This window comes from Marmota monax, unplaced genomic scaffold (genome assembly GCF_021218885.2).
Source record: "Marmota monax isolate L192 unplaced genomic scaffold, Marmota_monax_Labrador192_F-V1.1 WCK01_AAM20220418_F8-fsc00073, whole genome shotgun sequence".
Classification (NCBI taxonomy): Eukaryota; Metazoa; Chordata; class Mammalia; order Rodentia; family Sciuridae; genus Marmota; species Marmota monax.
This window is the reverse complement of record NW_026692846.1, coordinates 2,971,700-2,988,648: the sequence shown is the minus strand read 5'-3', so window position 1 is coordinate 2,988,648 and position 16,949 is coordinate 2,971,700. Positions and strand designations below refer to the sequence as shown.

At 61.1% G+C, this 16,949-nt stretch overlaps 1 protein-coding gene across 4 annotated transcripts in view; it reads left to right on the top strand.

Annotated features, from left to right (window-relative positions):
* Dennd3 (DENN domain containing 3) overlaps positions 1 to 16,949 on the top strand; it is a 46,109-nt gene that overhangs the window by 12,514 nt on the left and 16,646 nt on the right. For all 4 annotated transcript variants that reach the window (XM_046449021.2, XM_046449020.2, XM_046449022.2 and 1 more), the window contains exons 6-13: positions 1,094 to 1,213; positions 1,521 to 1,739; positions 4,776 to 4,897; positions 8,029 to 8,184; positions 9,693 to 9,789; positions 11,566 to 11,669; positions 12,101 to 12,303; positions 13,773 to 14,294. In XM_046449021.2, coding sequence (XP_046304977.1) covers positions 1,094 to 1,213; positions 1,521 to 1,739; positions 4,776 to 4,897; positions 8,029 to 8,184; positions 9,693 to 9,789; positions 11,566 to 11,669; positions 12,101 to 12,303; positions 13,773 to 14,294 — 1,543 coding nt within the window. The remainder of the gene's footprint in view (positions 1 to 1,093; positions 1,214 to 1,520; positions 1,740 to 4,775; positions 4,898 to 8,028; positions 8,185 to 9,692; positions 9,790 to 11,565; positions 11,670 to 12,100; positions 12,304 to 13,772; positions 14,295 to 16,949) is intronic.

Here is a 16,949-nt window from a genome sequence, read left to right as displayed (position 1 = left end):
GCCTGTCACCTGCTGTGCCTTGAAGCTCAGCAGCACCCGCCTGGTGTCCACAGAGTGTCCGTGTTGTGGCCTTGGTCTGTTGCATCTGCGCTGCGCTCCCCATTGTGCCCAGTCCTCCCTGTGTCCTCTTGTCCAGCTGCCACTCATGCCCAGCAGGCCACCTTTGATGCTCACTTGCCCTTTGGCCACGCTCCTGCCAGCACCACCTGCCAGCCAGCCGGTCCCCGTCTGAGATCTGGGAAGCACTGGTCTGCCCACTTCACCTCATCCCGACCCTGCATCTCACCCTCTGCACTGGGTGCCGACACCTGGTGCTGGAGATGCGTCCATCTTCCCCCCAGCAGTGAAGCCCCTTCCAGAGGGGTCATACCTCCTCCTCTCGCGGCCTCCCGCCCCCACAGGGCCTTTGACACTCAGAGAGCATTCTGTGAAGGGAAGCGTTATTTCTAAATAATGTCATTTAGAAAAACAATACACTTTCTTAAATTTTCTGAATCAAGTCTTCAGGAGTCTTTACTATTAATTGGAAGATGCTGAGAATACATAAGAGGCCCAAGAACAGCTCATACCCAAGATGCCTGACAAGCTGGGTTCAGCGTTTGTGCCCAGCGGAGCTGAGTTTTGGGTTTTGGTTTATCTTCGTCTTGGCAGGGGCCAGGTTGTGATTGACAGCTGAAGGGAGCTCGCTGACTTAGAAAAGGTCATGAGGACTTGTTTGTGTGAGCCTCAGGGCACTTGTGAGGGCCTCTGGACCAGTGTGTTATTCTGTGACATACGTGACGTGGTGACTCGAGTCTTCCAAAGTGGTTTCTTTTTTTTTTTTTTTAAAGAGAGAGTGAGAGAAGAGAGGGAGAGAGAGAGAGAATTTTAATATTTATTTTTTAGTTTTCGGCGGACACAACATCTTTATTTGTATGTGGTGCTGAGGATCGAACCCGGGCCGCATGCATGCCAGGCGAGCGCGCTACCGCATGAGCCACATCCCCAGCCCCCAAAGTGGTTTCTAACTCAGGTGTTTTCTACACCAAAATGGTGCACTTCAGCCTTGCCAGGAGCCACCATCTGAACCTCCTGTGGTCCTTGGCCATCACAGGTGTTCAACATGAAGCCCCTGCATGTCGTGTTCCCCTCCCGAGCCGACCCCCAGAGCCCCGTCATCGACCTGGACCTTCACCTGCCCTTACTGTGCTTCTCACCCGAGAAGGTGCTGCAGGTAAGTGGCTCAAGCACCTCTGCCAGGTGGCATCATGGCATCAAAAGTGTTGCTTGCCAGAGGTGGTGAGAAGCCAGTCACAGCCGAGGGCCGGCTGCTCCTGGCGTCCGTCCATCTGCTCAGAGCCGGCTTCCCAGGGGCATGTGTCTGCAGACAGTGCTTTCCGTGGGATCTCTGGTCTCCTTGGTTTGGGTAGTGGACAGGAGATCAGGGAGAGGCCTGGACTGTGTCTGCCCGGTGGCCGTGCACAGCTGTCTCAGGTGTTCTGAGCCCGTCAGGAGCGTAGACGGACCTGACTCTCCCCCAGATCCTGACCTGCATCTTGACGGAGCAGCGGATTGTGTTCTTCTCCTCCAATTGGGCTCTGCTGACGCTCATCGCCGAGTGCTTCATGGTCTACCTGCACCCTCTGCAGTGGCAGCACACCTTTGTGCCCATCCTGTCGGCTCAGATGCTGGATTTTATCATGGCACCTACGTCCTTTCTCATGGGCTGCCACCTGGACCACTTTGAAGAAGTCAGCAAGGTCAGGTATAGTGGGTCCGATTTGGAGCGTGAGGTTCTTGGGCGTCCCCTGAGGGAGTCCTGGGAAGTTGCATTTGGCGGTGTCTTGTGCTTGGGGTGCACAGGCCTGGGTTCAGTCCCAGCATCAGGAAAGGGAAAGCATGAACAGATGGAGGACACAGGAGGGCGCTCTGAGGGGGGGAGCCCGCATGCCGAGGCTCCTGTGCTGCGGGCCACACGCGCCGTGCACCTTCCTGTGTGTAGCGGCAGTGCGCTCCCCCTCAGCCTGTGAACACCACTGCCCCAGGGGCTTCCCCTCTCATAGGCTCCAGCTGCCCAGCGGGCCCCAGTGAGGCGAGCGCAGGCGTTGGGTCACGGGAACCCAATTTCAAGCCTCGCCTCCCCCACTCCACACCCTCGGGGAAGTTCCTTGCTTTGCTGAGCCTCAGTTTCCTCCTCTGAGTGGGGCAGGACACATCCTGTGAGCAGGGTTCAGAGCTGAGGCAGACCCCAGCACCGCACGTGCAGCTCTGTGGTCACCACGATGGACTTCCTAGTTAGTTTTAAATCCTGCCTTTGTGAGCATTGGTACCGCGGACCCTCTTCCTGGAAGAACGCATGGCAGTGTGGTGTGCGCTCGCGGTTCCGCAGGGTCTGGGCCTGGCTTAATCCAGGGGCTGTTTGTTCTGTGACCCTTGGGGAGCGCCGAGCCTCCTCTCCTGGTCAGGAGGCCGTGGTGAGCTTCCTTGCTGTGGGGCAGGGGTCCAGGGAGGCCGGGGGACGGCACCTGCCCACGGGGGTGCTGATCACAGCATGACTGCAGAGGGAGCATGTCCAGTGGTGAGCTGTGGTAGACGGTGGGGACGCTGCGCAGATGCCAGCAGGCAGCAGCCCAGGGATCTGGTTAGCGGGGGGCAGTTATGTGCCACAAAGGCCACTTGGTTCACATCCAAAGGCCAGTGGCTTTCCCATACTCATGGAGTCGTGCAGCCTTCGTTGTCCAGTTCAGATGGCTCACCACCTGCCAAGAGGCCCATGATGCTCCCCCACTGCCTCCCTCCTGCCCTGGCAGTGCCGTGTGTGGCTGGCCTGCTATCAGGGTGTCCATGTGGGTCCTGGCCTCCTTCACTTAGTGTTCCTCCAGGCACGTCCTTGTCGTGGCCTCCGGCAGCACTGTGCTCTTGGTGTTGAGGAGGGTCCCTTGTGCTGTGTTTGCTAGCGCTGATGGAGAGCTTCCAGTCAGAGGGCACTTGCTGGGCGTCTGCTTGGCGCCTGCTGCTGGGACGTGGTAGATGGGGAGAGCACTGCTGTGTGGCCGCAGGCCCAGGTTCTGGCGAATGCCAGCTTTGCTGCCCCTGGGCCCGTTCCCAGGAGTGGGCTTGCCCTGTGGGGGACAGTGGTGTTAGCCGGGTGGGCGCAGCTGCCCCGGGTGCGTTCCCACAGCGAGCAGAAGGTTCCGGGTTCTCCTCCCGTCTGTTGGATCCTGGCCCTCCTGGGGGTGAACAGGCAGCCCGTGGTCCGGTTGGGCATGTGTCCGCAGGGCTGGCGGCAGGCTCTCTGCAGCCCTTTGGGGTGCGTCCTGGCAGGCAGTCGTACGGGGTAGGTCTGCATCTGACTTTTTGTCTAGGAAACTGTACAAGGTTGCTGCTCCTGGCATCGTCCAGAGGCTGCTGTCAGCCTGTCCCCTGTCCCCCTCGTTCCTGGAGGCTAAAGCAAATCTCTGCCCCCAGGCGCTTCACCCAAGGTGAAGGAGCACTGGTCCCTCCTTCAAGGGGCGCGCATTCCTGTGTTCATGCCAACGCCCGTGAGTCACGGGGAAAACACGCGATAGGAAGAGGCCAGTTAGAGTGGGGAGAAACGGAACCATGTCACTGGTGGCCCTCGGGAGGAGAGCAGACAGGCCATGCTCTGAAGGTTAGGTTGTGCTTCTGTTTTTAGTCACTGGGAAAGTCCCTCTTGTTCCTGCTCTGGAGGAGGGACACTGCTTGGCACCTAAGTGGTGCTCTGGCCATCAGGTGTGTGGGAGCACAGTGGCAGCAGCCCACTGAGCGCGCCCAGGCTCCTCTGGGTGTGTTTCGTGCCCTCCCCCCACAGGCTCCTCAGGAGGGAGCTGGAGTGACCACAAGCACCCCTGTTTCCTGAGCACGCGCACCCCTCGCCAGCACCGCCAGCTCCCTGGGCAACGCCGTGCACCCTGGTCTTGAGTCCAGAGGACGCTGGTGTTTGCACATATTTCCTGTGCCACCTGGGCAGAGGCAGGCCCAGACTGAAAGGCACGCCACCTCCAGAGAGCTCAGGCGTCACATTCTGGGACTAGACTCTCAGATCTCTGGCGCGGTTCACATAATTTGTGCATTTTGTCACAGATAAGACTTTACAAGTAACCTACGTACATGTCTGGGTGTGTCACTCAGCCCAGGACCCTGCCTGTGGTCCGGCTGGCACTCAGGGTTGGGCTGTGCTCCTGGAGGTCTGGAATGTTCCTCAGGACTCCATGCAGAAGCACTGCAGGGTCTGTACTGGGGCCCAGAGGGAAGCCATGTGGTCCTCATGCTGTGGGCACTCAGTGTGGCGGAGAAGGGGTTGTGACCGCGCTGCAGCCCAGCTGAGCCTGGAAGCACTGTGCAAAGTGACATGTGCCACTCCTGAGGACACCGTGTGTCCATGTGTCTGGAGCCCTTTGAGCAGCCAGAGGTGGAGCAGCAGACAGGGCCATGGAGTGCGGGGTGACGGGAGGCAGGATGGGGAGCTGTGTTGACGGGTTGCGGGGCGTCAGTCCGGGAGAGCGAGCAAGCCCTGGGGATGGACGGTGGTGGCGCCACAACCCTGGCGTGATGTGCACTGTGGGACTGCGCTCCTGAGGACGGGTGTCTACGGGGAGCACGGCCAGCAGACCCAGCCACTGCGCTACTCTTGGCACCACCACCTGCTCCCAGGGTAGTGGAGGTTGTGCCTGTGTCCACAGGGTCGTCCAGAGGACACCATCCTAGCTAATGCAAACTGTGTTCGTGTGTGTATAAAGGAGCATTCAGATTAAAAGACCCCATGTTCCTTCTAGGAAGCTGACGGCTTAGTTCTGATAGATATTGATCACGGGAGCGTCACCTGCTCCAAGTCCTCTGAGTGTGACGTGGACATTCCCGACATCCCTCTCCTGGCGGCACAGACGTTTGTTCAGAGGTAACAGGAAACAGCATGTGTGTGAGAACATCTTTGACACATTACGTATTTGCTACTTTGAGTATCTTTTCCAGTTTTATATTGCTGACAGATGTTTTATATATTTAGAGTTTGGAAATTATTTATAAGTATTTAAAAATACAAGTGGTTTGTCTTTTTTCTAATCTTGTCTAAATACTAATTACAGCCCAACAGTGATGGGACAGTCACATCCCCTGCAAAGCACTCCACCCCTCTCTGTACTGTGTCTCAGGTCCTATCTGTGCCTAACTCTAACCCTAACCTCTAACCCTAACCGTAACCCCCTAACCCTAACCCCAACCCTACCACTAACCCCTAACCTAACCTTAACCCCTAACCCTACCCCTAACCACCCCTAACCCTAACCCTAACTCCAACCTTAACCCCAACCCTAACCCAACCCTAACCCAACGCTGGAGATCCTTCTTGGTCCATTCAGTCATTAATACTGGAACTAGGCAGGATCTGTGTGCTAGTGACAGACAGTGTAGGCCTCGGCCCTCTGACAGCATCCAGTGGATGTGGAGGGCCAGCGTCCAGTGCTCCTGAGCACCTTTCCCTTGGGGGTTTCATACAAGGGCAGCAGGAGACATACTGCTTTCAGACCTATGGGCCGTGGAGGTGGCCCTGAGGGTGTAGGGACGGTGAGTGACACAGCAGCTGCTCTCTGGCCTCGTGACAACTAGCTGGGCTGTCCTGGGGTCTGCTGCAGCTGAGCTGTGGCTGTATCTAGGTCACTGGGGACCCACCGACTTTCTGCCATTTTCTGGGGATCAGAGGACGGGGGCTGAGCTGGGAGCAGGACAGAGGTGCCTCTACCTGGGAGCTGGACGCCCTTTCTGCCTGGAGGGTGTCTCAGAGTCCAGGTGGAGCCTTCCCAACCCAGACCCTTGAAATCTGAGCTGTTTCCAAGTCCAAAACCACAGTGGAAAAGCCCTCCTCTGACCTTACGTGACAGGTCACAATCAAAACAGTTTCACTGAAAATATTGTCAATGTACCCTCAGTCCATGAGCAAGGTGCATATGAAACATAAATAAATGTCCTGTTTAGACCTTGTCTCATCCCAGTGTATCTCATGATGTTCATGCAAATATTCCAACTCTGAAACTTGTGGGCCAAAGCACTTTCCCCTTGTGCTGGGGATCGACCTAGGCCTCAGGCGTGCTGGGCCGTGCCTACCTCTGAGCTGCATCCCCAGTCCACGTGCACTGGATCAGGGACACTTGATCTGTGCTGACCACACCTCTGTTACCACTGCTGCCGTCTTAAGCAGCAAGGAGACTTGCCCCCCAAGACCGGGAGCTTGGCCATTTGTCCTCCAGCTGTGTGGGTGGAGCTGCCGCAGGCGCCTGGAGGTTGTGCCTCAGGGACCTGAGTTCTCCCTTGGGAATGAACCCGCCCCCACTCCACAGGGACCTGGAAGGCAACACTTGTCCCATTTACTTTCTGATAAGCAGGCGCTGCTCCCCTGACCTTGCCAGGTCTTAGAACTTCTCAGGGGTGTGCTTGGCCAGGATCCTGCCCACGTCGGCATTGCTGGATTCCAGAAGAGAGACGCATGCCCTGTGAGGGGTGGTTATAAGCATGAACTGACTGGAGCGCACTGGGATGCCTGTGCTCCGAGCCTCGAAGCCTGTAGCCAGGCTGCAGTGGGGTCTCCTCACGGGGTCCCATATGGGGAGTGCATCCACTGGTAAAGAAGGAATGAGGGCCGGTGGCCCCTCTTCCAGTCCCCCAGAAACCCTGGGCGCCGCAGTTCCTCATGGCCTCTTTGCGGCCGCCAGCCCCTCCTAGGCAAGGATGGGGATCCTGCTCGGCGTGTGGATGGCAGGGAAGGTGCATCCTGGGGAGGCGGCCGGTGGCCTTTTTCCCCCGGGTGCAGGTGGGCTTGCAGCAGGAAGTAGGGGAGCACAGGCGCCGCTGTGGCAGTGTGAGGCTCTTCCCGGATGCCCTGGTGTTGCCTTCCCTGCCGGCTGCCTGTCTGTTCTGCTAGGTGAAGTGTAGGTTGATGCCCAGGAGCAGCAACATTGCAGGGCGGTCACCTGACATCTGATGGGTCAGACTGGCCAAGGATGGACAGCTGCCTCCGGAGCAGCTTCTTGGCACAGAGGGAGTGAGCCCAAAGCCCCACCCAGTCCTGCACCAGCCCTCCCGGTCCCTCGGACCTGGCTTTGCAGCCTGGCCCCAGGCCGGAGCCATGCAGGGCCAGCAAACCCACTGGCCCACAGAGGGCCCGGGCAGTTGAGAGCCCTTCCCTGGCGCCCCTCCTGCTCCTGTGCTTGAGTCTCACCTCTCATCTTGCAGGTTCACGATCGTCTTGTGGGGTCACTCTGCCCCTCTAACTTGCTCTGAGGCCGGCCCGTCATGACTGGCATCTCTCCGCCCCTCCTGTTTGTGGTGGTTTTATCCGTTTCCTCCCACGTGAAGCTCTGTGCAAGCAGGGTTTGCTGTGGTTGGCGCTCAGAGCCATGCCTGGCACACAGTAGGTGCTCCAGGGGTCTCTGCCAAGCACGTCTGTGCCAGCTGTTGATTTTACATGTTTAAAACCACAGACATTCTGGTTGATGGCCAGAGTCCTCTCAATACATCCCAGAGTGGTGTTGGGAGGGCCAGGACCTGTGTTTAATGGCGGCTTGGGGTAGACAGAGTAACTGAGTCCCTACCCTTAGTGAAGACCTGAAGATGAGCCAGTGGCCCTTCCTTGGTGGTCCAAGGGAGGTGACGGGGAGTGCTGGGTGCAGGCACAGGGCCACTGGAGCTGCCTGGTAGGGAGGCCGAGAGGAGCCACGGGGGCCGTGCCTGCGCCTGCTGTGCCCTGCCCGGCCTGTCAGGGGCAGCCCAACAGGAAGCCCTGTGGTGTCCTGAAATGGGCGGGCCCTGCGGGGCAGTGCCTGGGATGTGAAGGAGCGGGCTGGGATTCAGATGTGTGGGGTCAGAGCCGGGGCTTGGTGTGGTGGTGCTCGGAGGTGAATGCTCTCCTGGGCTCTGTGTTTTTGATGATCCGCCCGCCCCCAGAGGTTTTGCCAGGCACTCCCAACATCTGACGTGTCCCTCTGCCTGGTGACAGCTGGTACGCTCAGCCGTGCAGCCATGTCTGCTTCCTCCCAGGGTCCAGAACCTCCGGCTGCACCCCGAGCTGCACCTTGCCCACCTGGGCTCCAGCACAGACCTGAACGAGGGCCGAGCCCGCAGGCGAGCCTGGCAGCAGACACTCAACTGCCAGATCCAGCACAGCGCCCTGCAGCTGCTCGTCGGCATCTTCAGGTATCTAGCGGCCGTTTCCAGCACCTGGGAGAGGGTAGCCATCCGGCCCTGGGCTTCCTGGTGACTGTGGCCCCTGAGCCCCGGGCACTGAGATCACTTGGCAGGCGTGAGATGACTGCTCTGTGATCATCACCATGTGAGGGCTAGGGGGCTTGGGTTGTCCTCCAGTCCTGCCTGGCCCTGTTTGTCCATCTCCCCTGTCAGTGGCCCCGCGGAGGGCTGCCTCAGAGGTGTCCCCAGGGAGGTGGAGTCTGGTCCCACTGCTGGGAGAGCGGGTCGTGTGCTGGCCCAGGGCTGCCTGGGACGCCTGCACCGGGGAGGAGGGGCAGGTGGGCATTTCCGTCACACCTGTGAACCAGACAGCGACGCCACCCGCAGGGCGTCTGGGGATCTGGCCCTGGGGCCCTCTCTCCCGCGTTGGGTAGTTCCCACCGCAGACGCCCCTCGCCTGCTCTTGCTCCCTCGCATTTCTCTGCAGCTGGCCAAGTGGACGAGGAGCGAGGGTTGGGGCTCGGCTTGCCCTCTCCGACCTGCTCGGGGCCGTTGAGGACTGGGGACTCTGGGGCTTTCTGGGCCGGCCTTCCTGCCCCTCCTCCCCCGCCGCGCCCGTCCTCCGGCTGCTTCTCCCTGAGGAGCCAAGGGTGCCCACCGCTGGCTGGCGGGAGGGGCGGTGGGGCCACCGACTTGCCGTCCCCTGATTGCTTCAAAACCAAACCTGTCGTGGCCTTGTTCTGTACCTGTCTCTACTTACTGGAGCCAGAGACTGGTCGGGAGGGACGGAGAGCGGTCACGGGCAGGCTGCGTTGTCTCTGCTCCCAGGGCTGCATTAGCCAGGCCCTGGTTCTGCCCTTCTGCTCTGGAAGACAAAATGTTCTGTGGTCGCGGTGGTCGTCTTCTCTAAACCCACGAGATCGATGATTTGACAAAGAAGCCAAACTGCCGTGAGACAGGGTGAAGCCCGAGTCTCCCCACCCTGAGCCCGGCTGCTCCTGTCGCCCACCACCCGTCTCCTGGGCCCGGCCGCGGCTCCCTGCGGGTCTTTGCTCCCTGCTGCTCAGGGTGTGAGAACCCAGGAGGTCGCCACAAGAGCATGGGGGAGGCGGGGAAGGACACGGGGCCGAGGAGAGGGCGCCCAGAGTACCTGATTCTTGTCTCAGGGAGGGGGACGTGGGCAGGTGCTGGCGTGGCCGGGAGGCCGTCCATCCTGTTTGTGGACTGTACTTTAATGTGGGAGGCCATATGGATTCACAGTCCCATGAGGAAGGCGGGCAGAGGGTGGGGACACCTGCCGGGACGTGCCTGGTGGCCAGCACTTGCCGAGGTGGCTGCTGGTGCCTTCCCTGTCCCCCAGGCTTCGCTGCAGCTGGGAGCAGTCCCGTCTGGCCCCACGCCGTGGGCACGCTCCTCTCGGGCTTCCGCCAACCTCTCGGAAGAGCAGTTTTCAAACTTGCTGAAAGCACTTGTTCCCACGTGGGGACCAAGCAGCAGGCTGTCCTTGTCTTTGTCAGGGAAGTGAAGGACCACGTGAATTACGAACACAGGGTGTTCAACAGCGACGAGTTCCTCAAGACGAGGGCCGCAGGGGAGCAGCACTTCTACAAGCAGGTGAGCCGTGTGGAGCAGGCTGGCTGGGCGTTCTTCCTGCTTTGCTCTTCTGTTTTTGAACATTCTTCAGAATGGGTGTTTTTCAAGGTGTTAATATTTCATGAAGTGTGTTGGGTTTTCTAAAAGGTTTTCTTTCGGTATGGTTCCTTTTTGATGGCACTGGGGATTTAACCAAGAGTCGCTTAACCATGGAGCCACCTTCCCAGCCCTTTTTACTTTTTAAGACGGAGGCTTGCTGAGTTGCTTAGGGCCCTGCCAAGTTGCTGAGGCTGGCTTTGAACTTACAGTCCTCCTGCCTCGGCCTCTCGAGCTGCTAGGACTGCAGGTGTGCTCTACCACACCCAGCTCGGCATGGTTCCTTCCGATCCTTACGTTTTGGTCAGCTTTCAGAATATATTTTACACATGAAGATATACCCATTTTCAGTGTAGGTTTGGTGGACCGTGACAGATGTGCACACCTGTGTGACCGCATCCTCAATCTGGAGGCCGCACACAGTCAGGTGCCCCTTCCCCGCCACCTGCCCCTTCCCAGGCCCTGGGCAGCCTCCTTGCTGTCCCTGGGGGGAGCTCTGGCTTTGGATACTGCTGTGCCACTGTGCACCAGCTGAGCGCTGCCGGCCCACCTGGCTTTGGAGGAGCAAGAAGTAAGCTGGGGATCATGGAGACGCGGGTGACACCGCGGAGAAGCCCAGAGCACACTGCCCTCTGAACGCCACGGCCCGTCTCCTGGCACAGCCGCAGTCCCTGCCGCTCTCTGCTCTCCCCACTCCTATGCATTCCCAGTTTGCTCTGCTTTACGTGCGCCCTGGCCTCCTCTGCTCCCGTGCAGGCCGTGTGGCTTACGGCAGCTGTACGTGGCATGTGTGGGGGCCACTGTCACCTGCCCTCTCTTTCCCCTGCTGCTCAGGGTCGTGAGAACCCACAAGGAGCATGGGGGGAGGTGGAGAGGGACACGGGCTCCGAGGAGAGAGTGCCCAGAGTGCCCAGCTCCGGGCCTGCTGCGCGGAGGTGCCGGCCCCCCTTGTGCTCTGCTCCGAGGCCTTCCTGGTGTCCTGTGCCCTCATGGTGAACTTGTGCCACTCAGCTGCAGGCTGGGCTACCAGGGCTGTGTGCAGGTCCTCAGCGGGCCAGGCGTGCATGCCCGGGCCCCGCTGTGCGGCCTGTTTCCTGTGTTTTCTGCCAACATTGTGCAGCTCAGGTCGCCTGCTTTTCCCTTTCTGGTCCTCAGTGTGGATCTGGGCCCCTTTCCCTCCTTTTCTGGCCAGGGCTCGGGGAAGCTGTGGACCTTCTAGCATCTTCCTCTAGGCCTCTTGCCCACATGTCACGGTCAGTGGAGAGCAGGTGTCCAGGTGGCAGCACAGGCCCCGATGTTGGAGGGTACCCTGCAAAGTGAGAATCCCACAGGTGTCAGCTCCTGAGCCAGGAGGAGGAGCCTGATGGTAGCAGGTGTGGCAGGCAGTGTGTGTGATGGGGGCACGGGGCTGGGGGACCGAGGCCGGCCACTCACAGACGCCGCGGCACAGCTGTCGCAGTGGCCAGGCGGACTGGCCTTTGTGTTTCATGGTTTCTGGGTGCAGAGTGGCTGCTTACTTCAGAGGGGCAGGCGAGGAACTGAGGACGTGCTCGGCACAGGGTGGCCTGGGCCGCTCCCTGTTCCAGGGACTTCTGTCTGGAGGAGCCTGTGCTGGACAGGTCCTGGTCCAGGGCTGCAGGCTCCAGGTGGAGGGGAGCAGATCCCCAGGCCCTTATGGGTGCCCTGTCTCGTCTGCCTCAGGTCTTGGACACCTACATGTTCCACTCTTTTCTAAAAGCTCGGCTCAACAGAACGATGGACGCCTTTGCTCAGATGGACCTCGACACCCAGTCTGAGGAGGACAGGTGCCTCATCCCTGCTTGGACACGGCCCTCTGGGCCTCCGAGTGCTAGGGTGGCATGGCTTCATTGGGACAGATAAGTGATAGGTTCACTGGGAAGAGTCTGCGTTTGGAAACCCACCCTTTCCATGTCACAATGTCCCTGCCACAGTGCTCTGAGCCCACTGGGCAGCAGCGCCCTGGTCTGCCTGTGCCGCTGCCCGCGGGCCTCTCCCCCTCCCCTTCCTCAGAACCTGTTCTCTTCTCTGTCCATTCCTGCTGTTTCCTTGATCTTGAACATGCCTCAGCTGTGGGCGCTGCCCTCACCCCTGACTGTGGGCCCTCCCGGGGCCAGATGCAGGTCACAGGCTGTCCCACACCGTCGCTGCACAGGAAGAGGGGCCTGTTCCTCAATCCTTACTGCGTCTGTAAAGCAAAGCCTCGCTTTCCCCCCAGAATAAGCGGGATGCTCGTCAGCCCAAGGAGACCGACGGTGCAGAAGATGGCCTCGCGGAGGCCCTCGCCCCTGGACATCACCCACAGGCGCATGGTGGTCAGCATGCCTGACCTGCAGGATATTACCCTGCCTGAGCCGCTGCCCAGGAACTTGTCCCTGCGGATATCAGACACCACAAGCTGCAGAAGCAGCAGCGGCCCAGGTGGGGACCCTGCCCTCCCTGCGCCCTGCCTTCTCGCCTTGCCGGCCGGTCCTTGAGGAAACGAGGTCCACCTCCTGGGGAAGGGTCTTTTGGACTCTGAAGTCCAGCACAATCATCTGAATCCTCTCTGGAGGGTCTGCTTTGCGAGCCACATCTCTTGTGAAACATCCTCCAGAGCCCCTGCCAGAGTGGCATGCAGCTGGGTGTTGTCCACCTGTGTCCACCGTGTGGTTGCGTGTGCTCGAGTGCATGTGTGAGTGTGTGTCACGTGCACTGTCTGATGGGAGACAATGCCTGTTGGCCCCTGGTGCCCAAGTACCAGGCATTTTCTAGGGACTGGGGTAAAGGACTGGCCCCCCTGCCCACGCAGCGGGCAGTCCAGGGATGGTCCTCGAGACAAGGACAAGGACAGACACATGGTTTCAAGGTCAGGGTAAGAGCAGCAGGGCTGGGCAGCGGCCTGGCCTTATGCACTGCGTGCAGTGCGGGTGGGTGGGGAGATGGAGCTGTGGCTGGGGGACCTCTCCCCAGCAGAGGGACCGCGGAGCCTGCTCGGGGTCGTGAAGGTGAGCGTGCACGGCCGCGCAGCCTGGCGGTCCCTGGCACGCAGAGTGCAAGGACAGCCTGGTGGGCACAGCTCGGCTCTGATTCCCACAGAGCTGGAGGAGTGCGTCACACACGGTGCCACTCTTCACCCTCAGGTCTCTCCCCATGCTTCTGCAGGACGGAACCTCTGCTGCGCACAGTGTGGGGAGCCTGTCAGGGTCGGGCACCACCACTGCCCAGTGGGACCCTGGGGGCCTAGCTTGGGCCACACCAGCAGGAGCCCTACGGTGCCTTGTGATGAGTGTGCAGAAGCCCAGGAAGCTGCACACGCAGCACCCTGCTGTGGCTCCCTGGGGTTGGTGTGGCCGAGGCACAGCATGTGAGGGAAGGGAGCACAGCCCTTCAGTGCTGAGCCTGGCAGCCAGCATGGGCATCTGAAGGCAGACTGCTGGGAGTGCCACTCAGCAGAGGGGCCGGCCTGTCCTGGCAAGGTGGCCTCTTGCCTCCTCCAGGTCCCCAGCCTGCCTGAGCTGCCTGGAGAAGAGGAGCCTGGGGTCTGGTCATGTTGGACCAGATGAACTTGGCGTGAGGCGCAGTTGGTGGCCGTGTCCCTGGCACAGGAACCTGAGCTGCAGTGGGATCACAGTGCTCACTCCCAGAACTGTTCCCGTCACGGAAACAGTCCTGAGAAGGCTGGACCTGGGGCTGGGCGCTGGGCGGGCCTGTGTGAGCCCGAGTCCAGCCCCAGCACTAGGCTCCGCAGTTGGGCAGTCAGTTGTCCATAAGTGCCAGCTGCTACTGTCCCTGGGCGCTCTGCAAGCAAGGCGAGGGGCCCTTGTGGGGACGCGTGCTTCACTCTGTGGCCCTGGGCTGCGTGCTCTCGGGACAGGTCTGGGTGACTCTTGTTTTCCCTTGGTCCTTAGTTCTGAACGTGGCCCCTAAGTCCACGTACACCTTCAAGATCCCAGAGGTGCACTTCCCGCTGGTGAGCCAGTGCGTGCAGGCCTACCACAGCGACTTCGTCAGCCTGCTGAGCAAGGCCATGGGCCTCCTGGCCCCCGACAACTCCCTGCTCCTGGCCAGATACTTCTACCTGCGTGGCCTTGTCCAGCTCATGCGGGGGCAGCTGCTGAGTGCCCTCTCGGATTTCCAGAACCTCTACAGGACGGACATACGGATCTTCCCAGACGCCCTCGTCAGGGGCATGGTGGAGTCCATGTCAGTCCCTGAGCGCACCCAGGCCGAGCAGACGCCCGAGCTGAAGAGACTGATCACCCAGGTGCTGGACAAGCCGGGCGAGGCCCCCAAGGTGGACGACCCCGTGAAGCACTTCGAGCTGCCCAAGAAGCACATGCAGCTGGGCGACTTTGTGAAGAGGGTGCAGGAGTCTGGGATCGTGAAGGACACCAGTGTCATACACCGGCTGTTCGACGCACTGACCGTGGGTAAGGGGACCTCGCAGCGTCCGTGCAGGTGGCTGCATAGGCCCCTCTTAGCTGTGGGTTCTGCACCCACAGGTCCAACCAAGAACAGGTTGAAGTGTTAAAGGAGCTGCGTCTGCGGGCACAGGCCACCTGAACGGTGCAGGGCCGGCCGGAGCCCGCGGGTAGCCTCAGGTGTTAGAGTGACCCCGGGACTGGGTCTGTGGGCGGGTGTGGCAGGCACCTCGCCACGGCCTCTGTCTCGCGTGGGCAACTGTGGACTGGTTTGGGCAGGGGGTCCTGGATCCCCACCAAGACCAAGGGGGACTGGACTTAAGGACAGCAGGGGACAGTCACTGGACAGGCACCCGCCCGTGGCAGGTGAGAGCCGCAGGGTGACGGCGCACCCTGTGCTGGGCACATGCCAGGTGGGCAGGTTGGCGATGCCCTAGGCAGTGTTCCTCTTGCTCCATCTCGCCCTGGCCCTGCCTCCTGGGAGGCCCTTGGTGGTGGGAGGACACGGGCAGCTTCCCCACACTCCCTCTTCCCAGCCTTCGCCCGTTGGCTACACAGCGGTGACTGTTGTACTGTGTCACACATAGCAGCGTGGGGACACAGTAGCGGACACAAGGCACCCCAGATTTGGGCGTGTCTTGCTGCCCGTTTCCTGCAGGGCCTCGCTTCTGAGGTCTGGGTGGGCCCCTGTGCACTCCCTGGCTCCCCCTACCCCAGGAGCACTGTCCCCATCTGAGACCTGCGCTCTCCTTGTTTGGTTCCTTGACCACGGACTGTGCGTGGAGCACTTGCACGCCCGTGTGGGTGTGCACTGTCCAGGAGTCACTCCGGCCCCTCCCCGGCGGCTCAGGCCTTCCTGTGCTGGCCCTCATCTTTCACTGCGGCCCTGTGGCTTGGGAGGAGGCAGGCTGTCTGCATGTTGCCCTGGGGCAGGCGTCCAGTGGCACACGCTGGACCACACTGACCCCAAGTGTGCTGTGGGTTGTTTCCTCTTAGACGTGTGCCAGAAGCCTGTGCACCCTGTCCTGTGGGTCGGGCCGCGTGCTGCCCTGCGTCTCCTGAGGGATGCCTGCCCTAGGTGATGCTGTTACCTCCTGGCAGCGAGGGCTTGTCGGGGTCACCGGTGTTGCCCATGGTGCGTGAGATGGCCATGTGGGTGCGGCTTGTCCGCTCAGCTGCTGACCAACCCTCTGGTTCTTTTCGTGTTCTCTGCCTCGCGTGTGCGTGTGGGCCTTTCTTCCCCTTGCAGATGCGCAGCTGCCCTCTGTGCTCTGGAGAGGGCCTCCCTGCTGCGGGCGGGCTCGGCAGCGTGCCCTCCTGGTGACGGAACCTCCGTCCTGGCACCTCTGCAGGAAGGGCCAGCTGCTTGTGTGCTCTCCCAGTGGCCAAGCAACTGGACTGCCCAGTGGTCAGCGTGGCGCCCACAAGGCCAAGTGGGCGATACGGCAGCCCTCCAGGGGCAGTGCTCCGCCGGGCACCCTACAGGGTCTGTCCTGGGGCGTCTGTGGCTTTCTCCCCACAGGGGCCCAGCATGCCTGGGCTCCACCACCTGCAGCGGTCTCCCTGGAAGACGTCACCTGCACGGGTGCAGGGTTCCCTGGCCACTCCTCCCTGAGCAGTGCAGTGGGGAGGTGACCTGCAGAGTCACACGGCCATGCAGTGGTCCGGGAGGCTGCGTCCTCTCGTGGGGACTTGAGCCGGGTTTGGACATGGGGTCCTGGAGCCCACCCCACCATGGGAGGGTTGCCCTGGTCCCTTCAGGTGCTGTGTGCTGGGGACACTGAGGAAGGCCGCCCTGGCCGGGTTCCCGCCAGGGAACCGTGTGATAGGAGGGAGGTGTGCGGGTGGTGGTCAGCTGCCCCGGGTGTGGCAGGCAGGGGAGGTGGACACAGCAGCGTGTGGAGGAGGACAGGAGGGGCGTGTGGGGCTCGGCCCTGGGTTTGGCTGGTGGAGGCCTGAACAGAAGCTGTAGGAGCTGCCTGGTGACTGTCCCCAGCCACGGACTCCAGGTGACGGCTCCTCCCTCCCTGGCATGGCCCCGTTGCCAGTTACAGGGTGGCTGGACCCTGGCGGGAGAAGAAGGCCTGCCTGTCCCTCAGGCATCTCCACCTCTTCTCCATGGGCAGCATCGGCAGGTCCTGTGGCCACCCAGCTGCTGGGACCTGGAAGGGCCTTCTGCAGCGGGTGTGGGCGGCCTGTGGCACGGTGGGTGGTGTCGAGGAGGGCACTGGCAGGCCTGGGTAAGGACCAGGAGCCTCAGTGGCCCTGTCCCCTGGCCTGTTGGTGTCATGTATGCTGCGGATTGGGTGGTTCCTGGGGTTCTGCGTCCAGGAGCCTGACGCCCCCGGGTGGCGCTGCATGGAGGGGGCTTCAGCCAGGAGCTGGGCTGCAGACCGCACGCGCCAGAGCCAGTGCCCCGCCTGGGCAGCCCGGCAGGGGAGGCAGGCCCGGCTCTGACCTGACTTCTCCTGTGCCCGCGCCACGCGTTTTCCTGGTACTGCTCCACCGTGTCCGCTGGCTCTCCTGGACACCGTGGGCTGCCTTCAGTTGCCTGTGCCTGACTGAGGGCTGGGGCTGGCTTGGGAGGGGCTGCTGTCTGCACGCCGCTGGAGGAGCTGGGGTGCGGCACCGTGTGACGGGAGGGAGATGTGCAGTTGGTATTTT